Genomic DNA, 25,661 nt, shown 5'->3' on the forward strand with positions numbered 1-25,661 from the left:
CTGTGTTGATCTCTATGGCCCATGTTACCACATAGGGGAATAGGAACTATGAATATTGAAATCTGAGGGCAGTGCTGAGCCGGCCCTGCCCTTCACTGGCCTTGAGATAGCTGGCCCTGTCCCTTGATGGACACTGCAGCATAAGAGCTGGCTCCACCCCTCATGGTAGAGCAGTCTCCCCTGCACTCCTGAGAGATGGCACCACCCCTCACCACAAGTGTGGGAGAGCTGGTCCAGATGGCATGGTTATAGGGAGAGCTGGCTCCACCCCTCACTGGAGGGCGTTGGTCCCAGTAGCTTGGACTGACCAGCTCAACTACCACTCAGGTCCACATCCTGGGCCTTGGGCTGGCCCACCCTAACATCTACACCATCTGTGACCTGCTGGAGTGCATGAGGGGACTGGTCCTGTGGAACTGGACAATAGCTGCAGGATCTTTAGGACTCAGGGCAATAGCAGGATGTCTGAGAGGACTCTCAGATGAGTGAGGGTCCAATGACGATGGTGTGCCAGAAACCAGAGGTCTTCAACCAGACCAACAACTCATTGTAATGAACATTTACAAGTAAAACTGAGTCGATAAAAGGGTACACTGTTCGACACACCACAGTTCCCAGTGCCACCAGGATAACTGAAGAGATGTTGGAGAGGTGAGAAGATGGAGGAGTGAGGAAGTTTTTTGTTTGTTTTTAATTTTTTTGGCTTTTCTTTTTAGGGGGAAGCTGTGGGGGTAAGGGACAGATAGGAGTGGAGGGAGTGGAAGGTGAGTGGGATTGGGGTGCGTGATATGAAATTTCCTAAGAATCAATAAATAATCATGTTATATAAAAACAACAACTTTAAGATTCCATCCCACCCCAAGCAGACTGGCTGTTATGAAGGAAATAAATACTACGAGAACGTGGAGAAAGAGACCATTATGCACTGTCAGTAGAAGTTTAAACTGGTGCCGACACTGTGGAAAGCAGTGTGGAGAAGTCCTCAAAAACCTAGTAATAGATCTATTATACAACCACTGTTGGGCTTAGACCCAAAGGACTTAACATCCGTTTGAGAGTTTTTATTCATCCTTCATTGCTACTCCACTCTCAGTAACCAAGGAATGGTACCAGTCTGGATGTCCACTAACTGATAAGTGGATAGTGAAAATGTGGTACATATGCCCAGTGGAATATTATTCAGCAGCAAAGAGAAATGAAGTTATGAAATTTGCAGGAAAATGGGTGAGACAAGGAAATATTATATATTGTTTCCTATAAGTATGTTTAAATTACGTGTTTGTAGGTGTGGGAGCATGTGTGCATGAATGCAGGTACCCTCCGAGACTAGAAAGGCTGTCAGATCCCCTGGAGTTTGAGTAGCAGTGACTCAACCAGCATGGATACCACGATTGGAACTCGGGTCCTTTGCAAGAGCAGTATCCATTGTTAACCAGCTCTTCCTCTCCCAGATGTTATATGAAATGAAGTAACCCATGCTCAGACAGACAACATTTGCATGTTCTTTCTCTTATGTGGATCCTTAGTTCTAATTTTTTTACATGTGCATTTGTAGATGTGAGTATGGGTAGAGGCCAGGAACCTAGAAAGTGGCTCTTGAGGGGGCGGGGGAAGGGCTTTAAGGGGAGACAAGGGGAGGGTACTAGAACACATGTGCTTTGCAAGTACAAGTGGCAGTCCAGGGGGTGGGAGGGCTTAAGTGGGCATGGGCACAAGGACAGAAAGTGGAGAGAGTGTCAACCAAAGCTAGGTCTGTATGAAAAAGCCACAGAGAAACCTGTTACTTTGTAAGCTAAAAAAGTTTTTCCTGTGCTGAACAGGGATGTGGTGGGAGGAGACACCACATAACAAAAACTGCTGCTCCCTTCACACTGCCTGGTGTCAGGGGCACGCACTGCTCCGGAAGCCTTGACAGAAGAGCAAAGAACTCTTTGCTTTCATCCTTTGAACTGGCAAAAGCTTTCTAAATGCGTTAGATTTATGATTATAATGAAATGACCTATGGAAATATCCTTCACAATATACCAGATCATCTAACAAACAAAAGATGAATCTGTCTTGCCATTTTTGTATCAAATCTGACCTGCCTCTGTCTCTTATTGTTAGTCTCTCTTTAGAGAAGAATAAAGCAAAGTCATGATACTTTACAAGTCAGCATATTTAACAATTGCATTTTGTGAGTGACATAAAGCATCCCTTTTAGATTATGTAAAGTACAACAAAGACGTATCTATTTTAGGATTAGACAACGGAATTTCCATCAGGTTTTAAGCTTTTTACATTTGTAACCAGTTGTTCTACTTTGGATCACAATGGTGTCAGAGAATGAGACAAAAGTAAACCGAGGCATGTAGGGACCAACCTGCAATGTCTGCAGGAGACACAGGCTACAGGACAAGGGCAGATGGAGTAAATGTTCACCATTCCAGAGTAGGATACACATCTGTTTATGACATACTCAACATACAGTTGAAAATAACAGTCAAACCACCTGTCTTGCCAATCCTGTGTCTCCTGCCTCACATAGATTCTGCTAGAAGGTAAATACTGGTGTTTGCCACAGTATGATCCCTGTTCCATTGGAAGCTCCGCCTCAAACCTGTCCCTTTCAGAAAGCAAGCCAAGTAGCGGCTCCTTCCCTGGAGCTGATCAAGACCACACCTACAGGGTATTTAGGCTCTGGTCCATAAACCTGCCACATGATTTCCCCTCTTTCCTTCCCCCGAGATCACCCAGAAATGCTTTGCTCAGATTAAACCTGGTCCTTTACTTTTAATTGGGCTCGATTTGGCTTACTCTATTGATGGAGGAACCTACTACCGGGGATTCAAAATACCTGTTAAGGCCCACCACTCCTAACCTGGATGGAGAAAGCAGGCCTATGGTTCCAACCACCACTGATTCACAATCTTTTAATCTAAAACAAGGACCGCATTGGAAGCACAGTAAGCAAGTATGTTAATATTAGCTGCTAGCGTCTGTTTCTGCTTTACTTGTTTTGTTGTTTGGTTCTATATCTAATTTTAAGTGATAAGGCAAAATTAAATTTGATTCTGACTCTGCCAGGAAATGTTCATGTTTTCATTTTAAAGACCTGTTTTCTACTTTTATTTTACCACTGCGTATTCGTCACTGCTTACCCTTTATACATGCAGAGCTGTTCTGTACAACCTAATGAAGAAACTATGAAAAGAAATAGACCTGGTGGCACACACCTTTAGTCCTAGCACTTGAGAGGAAGAGGCAGGAAAAGCCAGGCTTCAGTCATCCTCCCGCCATGTAGTGAGTTAGAGTCAAGCCTGGCTATGTGAGCGCCCATCTCAAGTGGAAACGTTAAACATGAAACTGGAAACAAACAAACAAATCTACCTCCTTGTTTTTGTTTTGTTTGCTTTGCCAACCAGGGATGTTCATTCCTGGTGTCTTGTAAGTGTAATTACACTCTTTGGAGGGAAGATTTGGCCTTCAGTGGAAAGGCAGCCTCTCTTACTGACTTTGATGGGAGAGTCTACTTTTGCAAGAGTGAAATCCCACCGAATTGGCTTTCCAAAATGTTCTGTGGAAAGTAAGAATTAATAGGTGCCAAGTCCTCGCTCCTGACTGTCAAACAGGAGACAAATTCATCAGACAGCAGGGTCTGCTCTGGAATAGTTTCCCGGGGTGTGTCACTTTCCAAAGTCATGGTTGTTTCCTCCTGTCTTGAGTTTTTTATGTCAAGAGGATTGAATTCACCTTGATTTGAAACGAGGTTCAAGTCATCAAGAATTAGTATTTTGCTCAGTAAAGTCATACTTGAGGCAGGAAATGCAAAGTTGGGATATGTTTTCAGTCTGGTAAAGTGGTCACTTGTGGCCTCAAGGGTTGCAGACTCCCTCTCATCCCTGTTAATGAAATGGTCTCCCCCGGGGGGAATGTTTGAAATCTGGGGTTTGTATCCAGTGTTGAGATCAGGAATATACACAACAGAAGAACTGGTAGACAGTGTTGTTAGCGGACAGTCTTTTGTCTCCAGGAGTCCTGTGAGCCTTTCTTCCTTGTAACCTGTGTGATGGTATTCCAGCGGAGAGATTTCACTTACCTCTGTAAGCACAGGATCCACATACAGAGCCTGCTCACTGTCTTTATTATCCTCAAATACACTTTTTTCCTAGAAAAAGAAAAGACATTACTTCACTTTACAAACAAAACAACCCCTCCCCGCAAAAAAAAAAAAAAACAACAAAAACCCAAAAACTGTTTAAAGGAATCAACCGAATAATTGAGTGAGGGCTGAAATGTTCTTTCTCCAACTTTCCTTTCTTTCCCCCTTTATCTTGGTGTTATGTCTTGGATGATTTTCTCTTGTCTTTTTGGTGTCTTCTAAACCTTTATTCAGGCCTCCCAAAGATAGAATTAAAAATAATGCAAGACTTAAGCATATTTCTCGGTTAAAATCTTTTTTAAAAAAGTTCTTTAGCCAGGCTGTGGTGGCACACACCTTTAATCACAGCACTCTGGAGGCAGAGGTATGAAGATCTCTGTGAGTTCGAGGCCAGCCTGGTTGACAAAATAAGTTCCAGGACAGTCAGAGCTGTTACACAGAGAAACCCTGTCTGAAAAACCAAAACCAAACAAAAAATGGTTTTAAAAATTTTATTTATTTATTTTTATTTTATCCTGGGAACGCTTTGTTCATATGGACTTAAGTTGATTAGTAGGTGTGCTGACTAGTTTTATGCCAACTTGACACAAGCTAGAGTCATTTTGGAAGAAGGTTGAGGAAATGTGGCCACCAGATTGGCCTGTGAGCAAGCCTGATTGATGACTGATGTGGGAGGGGCTAGATCATTGTGGGCAGTGCCACCCCAGAGCTAGTGGTCCTGAGTGCTGTAGGAAAGCACACTGGACAAGCCCTGGAATGCAAGCGAGTAAGCAACTCTCCTCCATGGCCTTGGCATCAGTTCCTGCCTCAAGTTCCCGCCCTGTCTGCCTTGGATGATGGACTGCAAGCTGTAAGACGAAACAAACCCTCTCCTCCCCAAGCTGCTTTTGGTCATAGTGGTTTATCACAGCGATAGAAAGCAAACGAAGACAGTGGGCTCACCCAGCTTTAAGCAGAACCGTGGGTGTCTGTTTTACAAACAGGCCAGCACTGCCCGAGATGTTGTTGTCCCCTCTGTACTTGAGCTCACATGGCACTTCTGCCGAGACCATTCAAGAAAGTCCTCATCTTCCCACATTTCCTCTCTGCAGCCATCACATTTGGACTCATTTTCTATGGTCATTGCTCTGGTAGTACCACATGTTTAGATGACATTTCTGTCCCACTAACTGGGTATTCAAAATGGTGATGGCTAAGCAGAGTTCTGGAAGTTCTGGAAACATACTTCTGACCTTGGCTCTGTAGCTGGCAAAGCTGCACCCCCCCCACCCCCCCCACCTCCCCCCACCCCCCACTCCCCCGCCTTTCCCAGGGCCATCCTGGTGCCTACTCCTTTTTTCCTGGTTGACATAAATCCTAGTCCATCCCGGTGACACCATCTTCCGCAGTCACCCAACAATAATCTTTGCATAGTCCATAAAGTTGGAGAAATGGAGTGGTACCCTGCCTGAGACTTGGACACATCTCCGTCTCTTGTAAACAATCCTCTTGGAGCCTTTAATGCACGATCCACAAAACGTTTCTTCCCTCCCTCCTCTTCCCTGAAGACACTTAGCAATCTTTCTTCCTGTATAGTATAGTTTCCTTTTTTCCTGCCCTTTACTCTGCTAACTGTTCTTTCGGCTAAGTAGGGTTTGAGATGCTATAACTTTGTTTCCACACACACATACACAGCTATGTTTCTACTCCAACTGGCATTTCAATTGTGGAGATTTTGTTGTTGTTTATTATTTATTTTTAGTTATTTATCTTATTTTGTATGTACCAGTGTTTTGTTTGCATATATGTATGTGTATTATGTGTGTATATGGTGTCTGAAGAGGTCAGAAAGGGTCATTGGATCCTCTGGAACTGGAGTTATGGATGGCTGTGGGCCACCATGTGGGTGCTAAGAATTGAACCTGGGTCCTCTGCAAGAGCAACAAATACTCTTAACTACTGAGCAGCCTCTCCAGCCCTTACTTATTTGTTTTGAAAGGTCTCATTATGTAGCTCAGGTTGGCCTTGAATTTGTGATCTTCCTGCCCCAGCCTTTCCAACGCTGGTATTACTGGCATACCTACCACACCAGGAAACAATTACATTCTGTTTGGTGCTGTTTGATTACCTGTAGCAATTGTGCAACATTACTATTTTCCATTTTAGGAATATCTTCATGAAGCCACTTTGGGATTATCAGTAAGACTTTTCTTTTAATTCTAGAAAACAAAAAAGACACATTAGAAGCAGCTCCTTCCTTCCTTCCTTTCTTCCTTTGTTTTTTGAGACAGGGTTTCTCTGTGTAGCCCTGACTATACCGGAACTTGTTCTGCAGACCAGGCTGGCCCTGCCTCTGCCTCTGCTGGGATTAAGGGCATGCACTGCCATGCTCTCTCAGCACATCTCTTTAGAATCAGAGCAGGCAATCATAGGTCATGAACTGAGCTAGAATGGAACACAACCTAACCTCATGAAGGAAGGTCTTCCATCTCTTACTTAAGAAGGGTTCAGGGGAAGCCAGTTTGATGTCTTGTCAGATGTTTTTCATGGTGCTGCCTTTGCATATAAAAGCACTTTCTATATTGATTGTGCACACTCATTTGGGCAGAAAGGTTGTACCAGGCTTGTAGACAAGACCACACTGATCTGAGGTCTATTTTTATGCATCAAGAAACTGTGAAACAAGTAAGACCTGTAATTTGTTTTAGCAGGTTCCCTAAACACATTTATTAAGTGACAACAAAAATGGCTGGGTAAATTTTGCAAGCTCCTTTGTCCTTGATTGACACTAGAGAAAAATGATTTCTTTGTGTATATGTATACAATCTTTTATGATTCAGATTTTAAAATTAATTCACATTCTTTCTGTTTATAAGTAGACCAAGATAGTGAGTTGATGCTACTGTGATGTTTCATAATGCACATTGATACAATATACAGTGATTTTACATATATATTTTTAATTTATCTACTCTTAGTTTTGTTATATTTATGTGGTGATACAATGTTCTGAAAATATTTTACATCTTAAAAGACTGAAACTTTTGCTCTATCTCACTGCCAGAGTTAATAATACACCTCAAAGTCACTTAAGAGAATGCTAGTCTACCATGTATTCAGTTTGTTTAATCCGCCTTTAAGAAAATACTGTAGTAGTGCATTGGATTTCCCATGTAATCAACATTTACAACCTAAGCTAATGCATAGCTATAATCTTAAATTATCTCCTCTTCCGTGCCCCTGACCCAGATAATGCACGTGTATCATTTGCTGAAAGAAGCAAATATAGAAGTTGAAAGCCACTTTCTAAAACCTACCATAAAGGTTGAAAGCAATCATGTATGGATATTAGTTGATAATGATATTTTTCATTGGTGTTATCTGGGCCAGTTGGAATCAGTTGGAGCCAGGGATTTAATCCCTTGTAAAACTCTGTTAAAGATTTCTATAAAGTATCCTATTCCTTTCCTATGTGATGCTTTCTGTGTTGATAAATAAAGAGTGAAGCCCTTTGTGAGAGACACACACGGCACTCACAGACAGACAGACACACATAGGGAGAGACACACACAGACACATGGACAGACAGATTCACAGGACAGCCTTCAGGTAGGTACAGGTTCAGACTCATACAGCAGACAGATGAGAAGGTACAGGGAACATGAGGCAGAGGATTCCAATCTGGACTTTGTTCTTGGTTAAATGACTCCAAGGGAAGTGCTTTTACTTCTTTCCTTAATTCGACACTGATGCATTATTGGTAACTTGATCTTAATCACTAATACATAGAATCTGTGCATATTTAAAATGTGATTTTTGCCTCTGTTTTAGTTCTGATTTTAATAATGGGCTTTTATCAGTAAAGTATAGTTGTATTAACCAACAGTATCTACTTATATGTTAAATACTTATATTGGAATTATTTCTTTCTATTTTACATGTGCATGTGTTTTCATTATACACGTGTGGATTTGTGGATATGTGTACATGTGGAGGTCTGGGGACAACCCTGGGTTAGGTGCTATCTGCCTTATTTTGAAGGCAGGGTCTATCACCAGCCTGGAGCTTGGAAAGCAGGTCAGTGAGCCTCACAGATATGCCTGTTTCTGCTTTTCCTGCACTGGGATTTTAAGTGAGTAACACAATACCTGTGACCTTTGTTAACTTGGATCCTGGGGCTCAAACTCAAGTCATACTTTAATGAAAGAGCCATCTCCCAAGTCCCTCTTTTATTTTCTTAAAATTAGAATTTAAGCAATTAAATTATCCAAGAATTGTTCTATTTTCTTATGCATTATTGCTAACTAAAAGTCTTTGGGCTATATTAATTATAGTAATGAAATGGTTATTTAAAATTCAAACTATTTAGGATATCTTTAGATGCTAATACTAATATTATTAATATTATCTTTAGATGATAATACCAGTTTTTATAGGCATTATTTGAACACTAAGAGGTTTCAAGAATCTTTGTATTTAATTACATTTTAAGACACCTCCAAGCAAAATTGCATACAAGTTCATCCACTTTGAAAAGGCACTAGGATACACTTATTAACATATTTAAAATTTGAAATATTAAGTCCTGTGGGAAAAGCCTGTGCAGATAATAGGTTGGTATAATTTATAGACTAGCTTGCTTAAAACCTTTCTTCTTCATTTTGATTATACATTTAGATGAATGATTGCCTCATGAAACAAGTGTTGAAAAAAAAAAAAGACACTGGTTTCCAATTTCTGATTGGCTATATATACAGTCTAAGTCATAAACCAGAGAACGTTCATGTGTGTCCAAATCTGTGCATTATTAGACATACTAAAACACTGTAACATTAAACAACTTTAGTCTGTAAACATATTAAAAAGGCCAAAAGCATCTGGTAACATATAGAAAATCAGAGGCCTTTCCTAACTCATATTTCACTTTGAACAACTAGGCAGAAGCCTTTACTAATACCTGGGAGAAGTCATTTGGAAGAAGATGGGGCCTTCCTCAAGACAACACAGCCTATTGCTACTGCTTTTAGTTGCCCACCATGACTAGATGGTAAGACATTATTTCTGAAGACACCATACACATTGGTTGCAGAATACAGAAAAATGATGTTGGAACTGACCTGGAAACTTCCTTCATACTGGCTAGTGTTCACAATGCTGGGAGGGTTTATGTCAGCCACTGGGGGAGGAAAGTCATCAATGGTTTTACCAAGTGGTAACCCATGTTCTACAATACTAAAATGCCAGGCAAAATGTATTCACTGGTGCTATAGTGCCAAGAATGTTACAGGAGTAACCATCCACTTTTTGATTGGGTCTGAAACCTGCCCACAGGAGGAAATTCAAGTGTGGTGTTAAACCTGGTTAAAAGCTCATGTCTGGGGAGGGCATAGGCCCAAATAAGGAAGATCTCTACTACTGTTCTTTTGCTAAATGGTCCTGTTGTCAAATTGCCTTCTATGTATTTGTTTATACTCATTGATTAGTGGTATTCACAACCTGGGTCAGAGAAGCTTCTTTTTACAGTAAGCAGCTGTCAATGCGGAGACTCATAATTGGTCAGTAAAAGTTCTGAGAAATAAGTAACTGTTTAATGATCAGTATGAGTGGACTGTCTAAAATACCCTCACCTTGCAAGGCTCAAGACAGCATCGTAGAAGAAGGGGCAGAAAGAAGGTAAGAGGCAGAGAATAGGGAGGAGTGCTGTGAAATTCTGTCTTCAGGACACGACATGGTTGCTACACTCACATACTAATACCACCTCTGGTTACCTGCATGTGACCTGTTCAGTTCCTGAATCTCACATAAGGGTGGAAAGAGAGACCCAACAACAAAGCTGTCCTCTGATCTCCATGTACACACCCTGTGACATGTGTACACTCTTCCAGTCACAAATAATACACACACAATAATGATTAAAAATTCTCTTTTTCAAAATAAAGATGTGAATGTGTAAAGAACTGACTTGACTATATTTTGGTAGTACATATATATGGCCTAAATCAGGAACCAGACACTACAAAAACCTACCTTATTCGAAGTGATGTGTTAAATATCCCAATCAGAGCAAAAATCGGCAACATGGTGGAGAAGAAGACCATTCCCGACAAAAATCCAATGTCTTGACTATTATCTAACAAAGGAAAGAAAAGAAATTTAACTAGGCATTAGTGTCCATGTGGTGACCACGCCACTGTTTTCTGCACCGTGTTTAAAGTGTCAGTCACTGATCTCAAAGGGAGGGAAGGCAGAGTTGACATTCACCTGAGACTACAAAGTGACTGACCTTCCAGATTGCCTGACTGTGTACCCCAGGAAACCATCTTCTGTCTGAGGAAATTGGACTGCATCTATCTGAGGTCAGTGGGTTTCTAGAAGTGCATCTCCAGCAAATGTGGTCAACACACACATACATAGTTTATGTAAGTAAGTGCTGTGATAAACCTCATTTCGTTTGTGTGACACAGCTGAGAATTCCCAGTTGCTGTGACAATGTCTAAGGCTGGCCAAAGCCACAACTAAGATCTCTTTGCAACCTTTTCTGTGAGGCAATATTTATCTGTGACTTCTCATCATTCTTTAAAATGAAATTTGACCTATAAGAGAGCATAGTAATTCTGCCTAGAATAATATATGCTGTGGAGAAGAAATAAAAATTGCCACATGTGACACCCATTTTAAAAACACCTTTCTTACATTTTGAAGTTGAATTGATCTCTTTAGATCTCTCAATAGAGTTTATCCAATGTGTGTTACTCATAGGCTCATCACATTTTCCCCTAGTACAGGGGAAGATAACCGCAGTATTTTCAGATCTAGAAGATATTTTAGATGTGATTTACCAATTTGGAACTTGTAGGATCATGCTGAGTTAGCAGCTACCTTTCTACTTTTCCATTCTTCTTTCATCCCTGCCTCCTTTCCCACTTTTCTTTGATAATTAACTCTAGGCAGCTACTAGACCCACACTAGTCACTTCTCTGCTCTGTTCACCTGGGGGCTTCCAGGTTTTCCTTCCTCCTCTTTAAACACACTTGCCAGGCAGGAGCCTGTGAACTTTACCTCTTTCAAATTTTCACAGACTAGGGAATTAGTATTTTTCTAGGACTAAAGATGTATTATTGAATATTCTAAGCAACTATTTGGGTTGCAAGCTACTGCACACAATTGAGCATTAGAACTTGGAATTAGAGAGAGGGTTATCAAGGTAACGTGGTGCTTGGGGACATAGTGTAAGGAGGATTATCAGAGGGACCAGGAGTCTAATTGAACTCTGCCCTTCTTCAGCTCTATGAACTTGGGGAATAATTATCAAGTTGCTGAGAGTCACGTTTTACTTTCCATAAGACACAGACAGTACTGTCTATCTAATGGAGCACCCATGAGTCCCCAGCCTCCAAAATTTCCACAGAAAACTCAATGTGCACATATACAATTAGGAATCTGTACTGGGATGTTTTTTGTCTGCTTCATGTTTCTGTATAACATGAGACATTTTCCTTCTTGTTTTGTTGTTTTTCTCCCCTATCTATGAAGAGTAGAAGCTCAAGGAAGACAAAGGCATTGTTTATTTTTCCTCCCTCCCTCCCTCCCTCCTTCCCTCCCTCCCTCCCTCCTTCCCTCCCTCCCTCCCTCATTCCCTCCCTCCTCCTCTTTCCCTCCTTTTCTCCTTCCCCTGCCTCCTTCACTCTTTGACAAGATCTCATGTAGCCCATATTGACTTCTAACTTGCTATGTAGCTGACGTATTGAACTGTTGATCTTCCTGCTTCTACCTCCTCATTGCTAGGATTATAGGCTTATACCACCAGGTCCAGCTTTGTCCACTTTTTTTTTTCATTGTCAATTTCCCATCTCCCAGAACAGTACCCAGTACATAGTTATTTAACACATATTTGTTGAATAAATTAACAACAGTGCAAAAATACCAATACAACCTGCAAAATTCCTTACTCTAGTCCTGTTAGATTTTTGTGCCAGAAAGTAAATAGTCTACTAGTCAAACAGTCAGGCCTCAAGTTTTTCAATGTCAAACTTCAATTTAGAGTTATATTTGCTCATTGTACAATCTTATCTAATATTTTTACATGCCTGAAACATTTATGTGTGGCCGTCAATAAAAACACATCAAGTCCATGTTAACAAATTAAATGGGATCTGGTTCATTTAAGAGGAAGAACACAGACTTGTGTATTTAAAAGGATAAGGCTGAGTGTGATGTTTCATGCTGGTAATCCCAACATTTAGGAAGCTGAGGCAGGAGGCAGGCTGTGAATTTCAGGACATCCTGGAACTGGGCTACAGAGTGAGACCCTGTCTTGAGAAGCAAAACAAAACAACAAACAAACAAACAAATAAATGAAAGCAAAAAGTAAGGCTTGAATTTCTAACAGTTTTGTACGTTTGAGCATTCTTCAGCCTCCCTGAAGTTGAGTTTTCCCTTTTATAGAGTGGGTCCACGGCATTTATCTCAACAGGTTGCTCTTCAGATTGACAGATGATGTATGTACAGCCCTAGCACATGGTGGGCAGGTGACACGTTTTTAAAAAGACGTTTTTGGGACTTGAGACCCATAGCCTGCTGAAACAACAATGTAACCTCCTCACGACCACAGCAGACAGGTGCCCCTGAACTACTGCTTACATTCAGTGTAAGCACATTTTGAACCTAGTCAAGTATTTCCCAGAAATGCTGATATGTCATTTTTGGTGTGGAAGTTACCTGCTGAGGAGGCCTTAATTCCACGTACATACATACACACATACATACAAACATGTGCATTTTTTTCTTTACCAGAAGTAAGATGTCCTTTAAAGACTGCAGCAGTGAGCATCTCAATCTTCTGAGATTCGTGGGATGATTTTGATGTGACCCGAGGAACTTAAAACAAGAAAGAAAGAGCATCAACATTTTAGGTCTTAGCATCCTGGTGGCCCATGTTCCTGAGACATGTTTCTCTTGTATGGAGGTGATTAAAGTAGTAGTTTTAATATGTTCAGAGGGTGGGATAAAGCAAGGTCCTCAAATGTGTGTCTTTTATTTTCTTTTCAGTGACTACATCTTGAAGGAGGAACTTCTGAACGGAGAGTTCAAACTACACCAGGCTGAGCCTTTAATCCTAGCACTTGGGAGGCAGAGGCAGGTGGATCTCTGTGAGTTCGAGGCCAGCTTGGTCTACAAAACGAGATCCAGGACAGGCTCCAAAAGCTACACAGAGAAACCTTGTCTTGAAAACCCAAAACCCAAAACCAAAACAAACAAACAAACAAACAAACAAACACCCAAAAAACAACACCAGGTTTTAAAATACCAACATGTTTAGCAATTTCACTTGGTTTCTAGGCAACAAACACCAAGACAATACCAAGATAAAAATTCCACCCAGCCACAAAAATGCACAATAACTTGTTCCTACTTGGTTTCTTCCAATTGGTGATGATGCTATGACATCCACATTGCCTTGGCCATCCAAGCTGGGTCACCTCTGCCTTGGTACAGACTCTGGCTTTGGCTGCACTAAGGTGAGTTTTTATGAGCAGACACTTTGAGGTTGTAACACAGAGGTGAGATGTCACTAATGACTCCTCTCGATGCTTTCCTGCTCTTGAGGATCTTGGCCAGCCCTGTCTAGCCATCAGACTTGCAGGGCCCCACTAATGAAAGCTTGGGAACTGGGTGAGGTAAGAAGTCTTGGCAGTTAATTTACTTTAGGTCTGAATTCAAAAGAGTTCCAGAGCAAGCTTGCCCTTCTCCTGCTTCCTAATAAATGAGAGCTGTCAGAGGTGACTTCAAGGGCACAGCCCTCAAGAGCAGAAGACAGCACTGAAGAAGGTTCTGATTCTGAAACAGGTTCTAAGTTCAGCATCCCACACACCCTATGTATCCAGCCATTCCAGGGTCACTACTCAGATTCACCTTTTGAAAAAGTGTGTTTGCACAACTTGAGATGTTCCTGTTGCCAAGCCACCAAAGGCTTATGTGATAAAGTGTGGTCTCTGGAACACTTGTTAAGAAATGCACAACACGTATTCAAAGAAAAGATTCCTATAGGCCTTTAGGATTTTTTTTTTTTGAAAGAGCTAATTGTATGCAGGTAACTTAAGGGCAAGTTTCTGTAAACTATGGGCTGGGGATTTTAGCAGAACATCAGGAAACTGTAAGGTCTGTCTTATGTCTTGACTCTTTCCACAGCAAGAGGAAAGTTTTCCCTGTGAATTGTGGCAATCAGAAATTGTTTTGAGCTTCACAATGTTTTACCAAGTTTCTTCTGCTCCCTGGAAAATAATTCTACTGAAGTCCTGAGTCATGAAGGTTAAGTAGTCATGGCCAACTGCCAGGTTTACTCATCTAGATGAATGGCTCACAGAGCAGTGATCATTCTCACAAGTCAAGAAGGACTTGCAGCTACATGCTTTGGGAATTTTAAGAGCAGAAATATAATATTAAAATGCAGCATAATTTTCCATTTGGCAAAGGCAGAGGTTTACAGCATGTGTTGCCAGTATTTTTTTTTTTACTTTTATTATTTGAAAACTAGCATTTTCATTTAAAAATAGTAAATTGAGCTGTTGTATTTTTAATACAATATAATTTTGCTGTATAAACCAAGTTGATTATTTGACAATGAAAACTTCATTGGATTATTAACTTATATCATACAAGACTAACTGTACTTCATATTATTAGCCTTAATGAATAAATACAATTTTCCTTTAGAATCTGTTATTATAGTTTCAAATGAACAAGGTGTGCTCATTGAAATTAAGCTAGTAATTTAAAAGAGGTTTTTAATTATGAGATGGTAATTTCATAAAGGATTAGATATCTGAATAAAATAACTTATAAACAGAACTATCAGGGAAGAAATCAAATCTGTGACAAAATATTTTTTAGCATGGCATGAAGTGAAACCATACATTTTCCATGTTATACTGCCACTAAGTGGCTAGTTAATTTCTTTATAAATCACACTTAAATTTTTTTCATTGTAAAAGCAAAAGTTATGGTGAAGATATTTTAACAGGAAATAGAAGTGTGAGATAAAAACAACCCAATTCTGCCCTCTTAATCCACCAGCTCTCAGTCTCTTGTAGTATTTTTAAGTATTTTAACATATGAAAGCACCCACAGATAGAATGAAACACACGTAGACTCCTTCACAGCTGTAAAACATTGTTATGTCTGTCAGCTTTAACCATCAGGCCGTTAATTTCCATGCTGGAGAAACCTCATGCTATCTCTGTTATTGCTTTATTAAATGCAGTGTTTTGTTCACAATGGGACAATTCTGTCCTGCAGTAGGGTGTTACATTGTATGACTATTATATCTTCATAGGATATATTTCAGGATATTCAGAAACCCAAATAATTTCTAGTTTGGAAATTTTTTTGATGTAGTTTGCACATACAATCATGGAAAGTAAGAATGATCATAAGAGAAGACAATGTGCCTGGAAAGAGTTGGCGTTTTTTTATAGTAAAAATAGCTCCCCATTCTTGGACAAAAAATAGAGCATAAATATACTCTTTAGCCCAACAAATACCAGGCTAAATTAACCAAATCTGCTCCAAAGGACTGGTTTTGGAAATAATGTATTCTGTTTGTTTCTTTGAATTGGTGCCAAATGATCTCCTTAGCTCTTCCCTGTGTGGCCACCTCCGGGCAACCATGTTGTCACTGTGAGGCAACCACTCAGTATCTTCCAGTGTGTTTCAGACGACACAGAGATCTCATATGCTCTCTGCTGAGCCTTGCAATCATGTCCAACTTCATCATGGCTAAGCATGCCATTTACTGAATGAAGACTTAGGAATGGTAACCAACCAATGTCATCTTCATGACAGTTAAGAGTGGAACTTCTCACCTAGTTTTTGCATGAACTTTGTCCTGGTCACTAGGCTCATGAATTAATAGTCTCACTTTTACAACAGGGCAGTTCAGAGTGGTGGACCTGCCAGCAGTCTGGCCCCCTAATGGGTAATATTGCTTCTCTGGGGACAAGTCAGTGTGTCATCCCTGCCTGGCCTTACTGAGTTCTCAATCCCACCACACTGTGTATTATTGGGTGAAAGCACTGAGCACTGATTCTTTAAAGCTTCAGCCTATGATTATTTTCTCCAGATATTTTTCTTGATCACTCTATCAACACACGCTAATTAGGAGAGGCTTGGAAAGTACAGAAGATTATGGACAGTGCACAGAATTTCAGATTGTGTCACAACCTAGAAGCAGTCATTTGAAATATTTGCTTTGTTTCCACATCAATACCCTCTTGGAGATCACATGCCTTAGCAATATCACAGCGTGTCGTTTGCATTCAGTGTTACATAATGAACACTTCTCATTAAGAATTTCTCAAAACACATAGTTGCTTAATACTCATCACACCCATGCAATGAGTACCCATTCAATAACACTCCTGTTGAGAAGCTGTTTTGAACATAAACTGTTGGCTCACATAAAATAGCTCAGGTCCTAGCTCCACCAATTGGAATTATATAACCCTAAACAAATTATTAGTTCCTTCCGTGACTTGTGTTCTTCGCAGCAAAACTGGAAGACAGCCATGCTTAACTCAGGGATTCTAATGTCCATCTTAGTTACTGTTGTGTTGCTGGGAAGAGACACCATGATCAAGGGATCTTATAAAAGAAGCTATTTAATTGGAGACTTGCTTACAGTTTCAGAGAGTGAGTCCATCATCGTCATGGAGTGGAAGGAACAGTGGTGGCTGGAATAATAGTTCAGAGCAAGTTGGAGAGAGAGAGAGAGAGAGAGAGAGAGAGAGAGAGAGAGAGAGAGAGAGAGATCGGGTCAGATTTGGACTCATCTCTTCCAATAAGGAACACTTCCTAATCTTCCACAAATAGCTCCACTAACTGGAGACCAAGCATTCAAACATAGGAGTCTGCGGGGGCCATTCTCATTCAAACCACCACAATGAGATAGTTTACATGAAGTACCTAGTACCTTGTTTGACATGAATGAAAGCCTCAAAAACATTATTTATTGCTATGTTGGACATTTAAATTGTCTTCAAATTCTTACTGTCATAATTAGCTTTGGGACAAATGTCACTGCACATGAATTTCCTTTCCTTATCTGTTGATTCTTTCCCATATATCTTGAGACCCACATTTCTAATTATTTTTCAAGGTTGTGTTTCTATATGTGGGCTTCTTTGGCCACAGACATAGGCATCTATGGGACCGTTTTATTTATTTCTCCCTTTGCCAGGCTTTGTGTCAGTTGAGGACTGTATTATAGGAACTTAGATCAGAGCTGACAGGTGCCATTCTGGACATTTCTTTCCAAAAACAAGAGCCAAAGAAAGAGGTAATTTTTTTTTAACCAACATACTATTTTCTTAAAACATAAACATCTCCGTTTGGTTCCTATCTTTCTAGTCTTATTTTAATAATTCAGCTGTGTAACAACATTTAAATGTTATCATTCTGGGCCCAACCTGGGCTGGTGGAATTCAATACCATCAGATCATGGGCAAACATTTGGTTTAGCCTATATTGATTGGTAAAGTGAAGACACTGACCATACAACACCAGACAGGCATCAGAAGCCCAAGGAAGAAACAATAGTGTGTCAGCAACCAACTCAGCACGACACCTGGAAAACTAAGCCAGATCAAGTTATTTCACGGGTAAATGAATCATATCATCCACGATAATTAGTGATGGCAAGGTATGCAGAGACACTACCACCAGACTCTCTTAATTCATGCATTCCTCCCTTGTAGTATGTTTACAGAGAAAAGGGAAGACGAACAAAGGCATTTTGTTGCAGCAACGAATAGAAGAAAGGGAAGGAAAACAACCAGAAGCTGTTCAAGAAGATTCCCCAGGCCACGTGGACCACACAGAGATGCAGGTCAGAGGTCAAAGCAAGCCAAGATTCTACAGGTAAGACTTTTGCCTGTTGTCAAAGATTCTTCAAAGTTCTGTTCTTGGTTTTGGGCACAGTGCATCCCTCTTCTCAAGTCTGAATAGTCTAGTAGCCCCTGGGGAAGAACAGTGCACACTTCTACCCATTGAGCAATCACTCTAGCCCTTCACGACTCTTGAGATGTTACGTATCCTACAGAAACACAGTGATTTATTAGAGGCGGGACCAGGAGAAGATAACACCTCGATGAGAAGTCCAAAATGGCTCATATTTCAAGGAACGGTGTGTTTGTTTTGTAGTTTATTAACTAAAAATCTGCAAATTATAATTAATTTATATATGCATGAGTGACAAGTCTCTAATTATAAACAAGGGAAAATTTGGAAAACACTCTGTACACTGTTAACAAATTTGCATTACATTTAATAGTACGTATACTGAGTTCTATTAAGATGTCTGTTTTTTTCTTCTTTAGACACTAAAAATCCTGAAAAACTGGTAATGAGCACCTAAATAGCTCTGGTGATGCTACAGCTAGTAACTTCCCAGGAACAAAGTGAAAAGAAGTTTCACAGCTTGCTCACACTTGCCTTCCTCTGGAAAACCGTCCAAACAGGTGTCTGTCTTCTCTGGGAAACTTCTACTGAAAGTTGCAGTTAAGCACACTAATTAGTCATTATGAAATTACTGCCTTTCCCTTGGCGCTCTAACTTCATAAAAGGATTACTAAATTCAAGCCCTTTTCCATCACAGAGAAGTCTGTAGGACAGAGCAGTGTCTCTGATTTATATTGGCAATACTGAGTTCAGGGAACTGACTTTGTTTTCAGTATTGGTTTTCTACAAATTATTGATGAGTTTTCTGTTTCATGTTGGGTATTTTCTGTGCTTGAAGACTCCAGAAGTTTCTGTAGCAGCTGTGCAGGTTGGTGGCATAGAAGCCCTAAGTGGTTCGGTCTCGCTGAGGCCTCACAGCCAGAGCAAACCAGACGTGGCAGAGAGGGTCATGTGGACACCATTCCAGAACACAGACCTGCTTCCTGTGCTTCTTAAGAGCCTGGGCTGCCAAGGATGCCAGAATGGGCGGACTCTCAGGAAGCAGCCAGACAGCACGAGAGAGAATTCCTAAGATTCTCTCATGCCCTCTGAAGCCTGTGATTGCTAAAACTGGATTCTACACTTGTCTCTCCCTGCTTCTCGCCTTTGCCGGGTGTTCTTTCTTAAGGAGACTAAGCAGCAGGCCCCCAATCCAGCACCAAGGCATCTTGCCAGTGCATACCAATGACCAGACTGCAGAGCTCTTGACTCCCTCCCCTAAGCTTTCCCACAACCCCGACTTTTATAATACACCAGAGCTTAGCAGATGTATCTTAGTGAGGGCACAGAGGCAGCGCCTCCATCATCTTTTGTAAGCAAAGCCCAGATAGGCCCAGTGCGCGTAAGTAAGTCACTAAGCCAAGCGTAAACTCCAGAAAGGAGAGCAAAAAACTCTAGAGATATGGGTAGACATGCCAGATTGTGAGTAGTAGCTGACTATGTGACCTTGGAGGCCCACCTTTTACTTAGCAATCTTGACCCTTGAGTCCCTGGGAACCCAATCTGAGAAGCCCGTTCTGTGTACTATTTCCCTTGTGTTCGGGCTCATTTAGATGGTCTTGTTTGCCCCTGGTTTCCATCAAAGTTAGCTAAAAAACCCACGAAAAATCTGGGAACCCTGAAAATTGAAAGCTGGAAACTAAATCTGGGAAGAATGATAACTAGTAATTCTCTCTATTCTTGGAGTGGGAGGATGGGTCTCATTACATATTCCAGGCTGGCTTAGAGTTCACTATACTGTCTAGGCTGCCCTTGAACTCCTGGTGAGACTCTTACCTCAGCCTGGATTTACAGGTGGTAGCCACCACAACCAGAGCTTCTATCTGAAGGTTGGTCTGCCATTTAAACATTGGTTCTTACACTTCATTACAGAAGAACCGGGGAGTGAAGCGGCTCAGGTATCTGCACAGGCATTTCCAAGCAACTGGCCCAGGGCTCCCACTCTGAGAAACATTGTACTCTAGATAATTTACTTGACTGGAACCTCTGCTTTGTTTCTAATGTAGGGCTCACTTTGAAAATGAACAAGTGAGAAAATAATCATAATATCCCATCAACTACCTCACACTTTGTCGTGAATAAATGAGGAGGAGGCAGGCTCAGTTTGAGGGACTGATAATGAAACAAAGCTCTGTCCTCAGGGTTTTCTTATTGACATATGTGGAGAGCATTTAGACTGTGGCTGAGATGGGACTGACACAGGCTCTTCCTAGGTCTCTGGGGAACGCAAACAGCTGCCCTGGAACCCCACAGCCTGACCGTGCCAGGACTTGGCTATTGCCCTGTGTTATAACTTTTGGCAAGTTTTTGGACCTCATTGCCTTCATCTGCATGGAACAATGATCATGCTGGTTTTATAGGACCATAGCAATAGAGAACAATTCATAGGTAAAAAGTTTACCATAGTGACCATCCTAGAAATGTTAGCTAATATCTTATATTCTGAAGACTCCCAGTCTTTCTAAGTGACTTGATAACATGCTAGGATAGAGGAACATGGGTGTCTAACTAGCAAAACTTCCCCTGTGGGTATGGTAAAGCCTGACATTCTATTCTGAGGAACTGATTTTTTTTTTTTAATTTTTATAAAGCTCTGCTTTCCAGTAAAGGCTTAATATTCAAGGAAGGAAAAGAGATTAAGTCATTCAAGTCACCCAGCTCTTACTATAAATGAGCTCTTTCGGTTTCTCTTTGAGCCTGGGTTTTTCAAAAACTTTTATTGTTGTCATAGTTGGCAGTACTTGAACCAGGCAGGCCAACCACGCTACAACTGACTAGCATCATAGCTTGAGAGCAGGTTTTGCTGTTTGTATCCTCCCCATCCATCCATCCATCCATCCATCCATCCATCCATCCATCCATCCATCCTTCCATTTATTGGCAGACTCTCACTACACAGCCTAGGCTGAACTTGAACTCCAAATCCTCCTGCTTCAGCCTCCCATGTTATAGGATTATAGGCATGTGCACCCATGCCCAGTGTTCAAGACCAGGCTTTAAAGACAAGGAAAAGACGCTCTTCAGAGAGTAGCAATACAGAGAAATGCCTACTAGCCTAGCTGGGTATAATTTTGGAAATCAGTGACACACATGTAATAATTTAGAAAATAATCAGGACAATCCTCTTTGGAAGGAACATTATTGCTCGCACTGCATGTACTTCCTTATAAATAAACGCTTAATTATTTGGAGTTTAGCTATTGGGAAAAAACTTCATTACCAAGCAAACTGGTTAACAAAAATAATATTATGGGAACATATTTTGTTTTCAATCACAAGTCACGTTGATCTTCACCTGTGTAGGTTGCTTCTCCCTGCTTTTATTTGTATTTGTACTTACAAGGTAATGAAATTTGTTATGTAATTATTCTTTTCTATTTTCTCTAGAATAAAATTTCTCCAAGTTATATATCTTGGTCTTTGCTTACTGAGGTTCTTAAGCACTTATAAGGCCTGCCAAGTGGTATAGGATGAATTAATATTCAAATAACATGATAATAACTGTTTTTTCATGGATTCTTAAAAAGGTAAATAGTGAGGATTTGCTAAAACATATTTGAGAACCTACTATTATGATTTTCTTAAGTCAATTTAGCTTCTATTTCTAAACACTTATCTTTATACTCACAGATAAGTGTGGCTCATATCCCTCATCAAAGAAACTTCTTTTTACAACAGATGGAGATTGCTACAGGGATCCATAACTGGTCAAAATGTAGAGACTAAGTGACCATGGGAGGCAAAGACTTAATTAGTACATCTATAGCACAACCCCAGTACCTAAAGCTCAGGAGACATGATGGAAAAGGGAGCAGAAAGATGGTAAGAGCCAGAGGACCAAGATGCTTGTCGCAAGATAGCGTCTTCTAGACATTACAGGGAGCTGCTCCCATGATCTCTCAACAATATGGCTGCCTAAACAAGACCTGCATAATGAATACATTAGTTGATGAGCCAACGAAGATGAGGGACATTTCACAAGACTCCTCCCCTAGATGAAGAGCTACAGACAAGCAATGGCTTCTGAGGGAGGGAAAGTTAGTTATCTTTGGGGTTAAGTTCCCTCATAGGCTATTCGTTTCAAATTATTAGTCCTAAACACATATACATAAGTACAACACTGAATGGATTCACAAATACACACACACACACACACACACACACACACACACACACACACACACACATATATATATATATAATTGCACAAGAAGGGACCATAGCCCAGAGGTGGTAGTGCAGGCCTTTAACCCCAGCAGTTGGAAGACAGAGGCAGGTGGATCTCTGCAAGTTCAAGGCCATTCCAGTCTACAGAGTGAGTTCCAGGACAGTCATGGCCTCACAGAGAAACCCTGTCTCAAAAAATAATAAAAAAAAGAAGAGGAGGAGGAGGACAAGAGGAGGAGGAGGAGTAGAAGGGGTCATGAATTTGGAAGGAGGTATAAAGGAGACATAGGGGTGGAAATGATGTAAATACAGTGTATTTATATATAAAATTACCAATAGAATTAAAAAAACAATTTGATAACATGCATCTTAAAATGTGCTTAATCTCTCTCTCTCTCTCTCTCTCTCTCTCTCTCTCTCTCTCTCTCTCTGTGTGTGTGTGTGTGTGTGTGTGTGTATGTGTTGCCTGAATATATGTGTGGTTTGTGTATATGTGCTTAACTTGGAGTATTTGTGTATATGCTTAACACTGTATGTGTGTTGTATACATGTATGTGCTTAACTGTGTATATGTGTGTATGCTTGTGTATGTGAGGATACTTTCTTCCATGTATGTGCATGTGGCAGCCTGAGACTGACATTCAGTTCTACTTCTACTGTTCTTGACCTTCTTTTTGAGACATTGATACGTTACTGAACCTGGAGCTCATTGACGGGCTAGAGTGACTGGTTAGTCAGCCTCTAGGATCTGCCAGGTTCTGCCCTTCCAGAGCACTGGGATTACAGATACACACTGTTGCACACGGCTATTATATGGGTGCTGGAAATGTGAATCCAGAGCCTCATTCTCACTCAACAAGCCCTTTACCTACCAAGCCATCTTCCCAGCACCAAATTTGCCTACCTCTTGATCTAATAATTTTTTTTTAGACATAAAGAAGTAAAAGTTTAAATACAAGTCTACTAAAAGAAGCTTACTGATAATGAAAAAATGAAGTAGCTGAAATTTTGTTTAAATAAGGAAATGGGGGTGGAGAAATGGATCTGCTGTTAAGAGCACTGTCTTCTCTTCCAGAGGTTGGCTGGATTCACAGCATCCACATGTTTGTGCATGTGTAACTCCAATTTCAAAGGATCAGATGCCCTCTTCTGGCCTTCTTGGATATTGCATGCATGTGGTGCACAGACATTATACATGCAGGCAAAACATCCATATATATTAAAAAAAAATCTCAAAAAAGGAAATAAGTCATGGTATGTCTATAAACTAGAACAATGTGTAGCCATTAAACAAGGTGTTTAAAAACTTACAAGTAGAATACATAGGCAAACCAGAAAACACTGCAGGTTCCAATCACAAAATGTATGTGCATAGGAAATACTATCATAAATTCATTAACATGTGATTAATAGATATTTCTAGATCACATAGTAAACAAATGTACATTGTGTTTGCAAAGAAAAATACGTATTTGGGTTTAAAAATTTTTACTTTCTCTAGTATTTCCACTGTTTCTCATTAAATGTATCACGGGAAGGGATGTGGAACAAAAGAATAGCCTGTGGTTCCTTTAAGCGAGTGTGTGAGGTGCATAAATCCTTACGTTTGACTGCTATTTTGCCTTTTAAGTGAAATTTTTCCTTATGAAATAAGAAATGTGAAGCTCAGACTTTGTAGGTTCTTATTCCCTTCTACCCTAGACCTTTGTCTTTAAACAACATTTGTGCTGGATATGATTGGCACACGCCTGTAATTCCAGCAGTTGGACGGCTGAGGCAGGAGGATTGTCACAAGTTCAAGACAATACTGTATTACAGAGTGACATTCTGTCTAAACAACAACAACAACAACAACAACAACCAAATACGTGCATGCACACACCATTTGTTGGCCTGCCCCTGACCTGTAGAGGGACAGATTATCTGCCATTCCACTTGTTCAGACAGAACTGAATGACAAAGATTGAGAGTGCTGAGCAGTGGTGATGAGAATGTACAGCATTTGAGCAGCTCAGTGCAATGACCCACGAGCAATGCGCCAGACTGCCTAGCAAATCATGACTCACTTTCTACATTTGCAAAATGGTGCTAATTACACAACCAAATACGGTGGACATAGAAAACAAACAAGCTTACAGAGAACAGTGCTTTGCAAGTTTAAGCAAATTATGCTCAATTACACTCATTTGAGCAACTCTGGGTTTCATTTAAAAAGAACCGTGTTACTTGGGGCTAGAGAGATAGCTCAACTGTTAAGAGCTCATCCAGAGGATCTGGGTTTGATTCCCAACATACACACTGTGGTTCATAACCATTTATACCTTCAGTTTCAGGGGATCCACTGCCTTCTTCTGGGATTCTGTGGGCTCCAGGCACACACAAACATATAAATAAAACTACCATACACATAAAATCAAATTAAAATAAAATTTGAAAAAGAATTTAATTACTAAGTAAATATATTTTATATTGTATGGAAAGTCTCAGGAAGTTTAACCAATACCAACTTAAGACGGAAAATATTAAATTTTAACTTCTAAAAATAGAGAACTGGTAATTTATTTGGAATTATTCTCCTAATAATGTAGCTCTAGGATTTGGACATTAGGGGGCGCCAAAATAACTTGGTTTGCTTGGCTCCATCCACTTGAAATCACATATCATAGTTGTCAAGCTGTTGCAATAAGGATGATGTTATTAATGATGTGAGTATAATTAAGCCAGATGCGTTGTTTCTGGAAAGCAAAACAAAACCTGGCGTATAAACTATACATAAAAGGCATACATCTGGTTCATGGAGCCACTCTGGAATATTGTGACAACTGTACTTGTTTGACTTTTATTACTTGCTTACAATTGAAATCTATTCAGCTAAGAAGGTGGTATTGTGTGGTGTGACTAAATGCATATGTAATTAAACAAATAGTAATAGGAACGAGATCTTTCTATATCTCTATCAGCGAGGTCTTGCTGAGAAGTCATTAATTCCATGGTTAAGTGTTTTTAACTCTTTTGGGTTACTTTTAGTATAGAGATAATCAGTGTTTAGTCACATTATTTGATTTTTTATTTTTTTTGTGATGCATTTGTTTTTTTCTGTAACTCAATGATACTTTCCAAAACAAGGACTGATAACAAATCATTGTGTTTGTGAGGATTGTCACCCCAACTGTGTGTAGAATTAGTCCCTTTGTGGGAAGAAATGTGAGTAAATGTGTTGAAACCTAAGCATCTCCAGGTGGCTTAAACCATTTCACAAATTGTCAGCCTTAAAAAGCTCAAAGCAAATGATGATTTTAATATTGTCACCCTCCACAGAGTAGCCTTTCTTAAGGATCGCAGGCAAGCTGAAAGAATGCTTGGAAGAAGGAGATCAAAAGGA

The 25,661-nt window shown here is 40.3% G+C and overlaps 1 protein-coding gene across 1 annotated transcript in view; it reads right to left on the reverse strand.

The window, feature by feature from the left end:
• Positions 1–2,136: 2,136 nt before the first annotated feature.
• Positions 2,137–25,661, reverse strand: part of Il23r (interleukin 23 receptor) — a 63,484-nt gene continuing 39,959 nt past the window's right edge. The window contains exons 8-11 of the mRNA XM_042274659.2: positions 12,911–12,997; positions 10,148–10,250; positions 6,249–6,339; positions 2,137–4,147 (exon numbers count right to left, since the gene is read on the reverse strand). Coding sequence (XP_042130593.2) covers positions 3,509–4,147; positions 6,249–6,339; positions 10,148–10,250; positions 12,911–12,997 — 920 coding nt within the window. The 3' untranslated portion in view covers positions 2,137–3,508. The remainder of the gene's footprint in view (positions 4,148–6,248; positions 6,340–10,147; positions 10,251–12,910; positions 12,998–25,661) is intronic.

Source organism: Peromyscus maniculatus, chromosome 3 (assembly GCF_049852395.1).
Source record: "Peromyscus maniculatus bairdii isolate BWxNUB_F1_BW_parent chromosome 3, HU_Pman_BW_mat_3.1, whole genome shotgun sequence".
Lineage (NCBI taxonomy): Eukaryota > Metazoa > Chordata > Mammalia > Rodentia > Cricetidae > Peromyscus > Peromyscus maniculatus.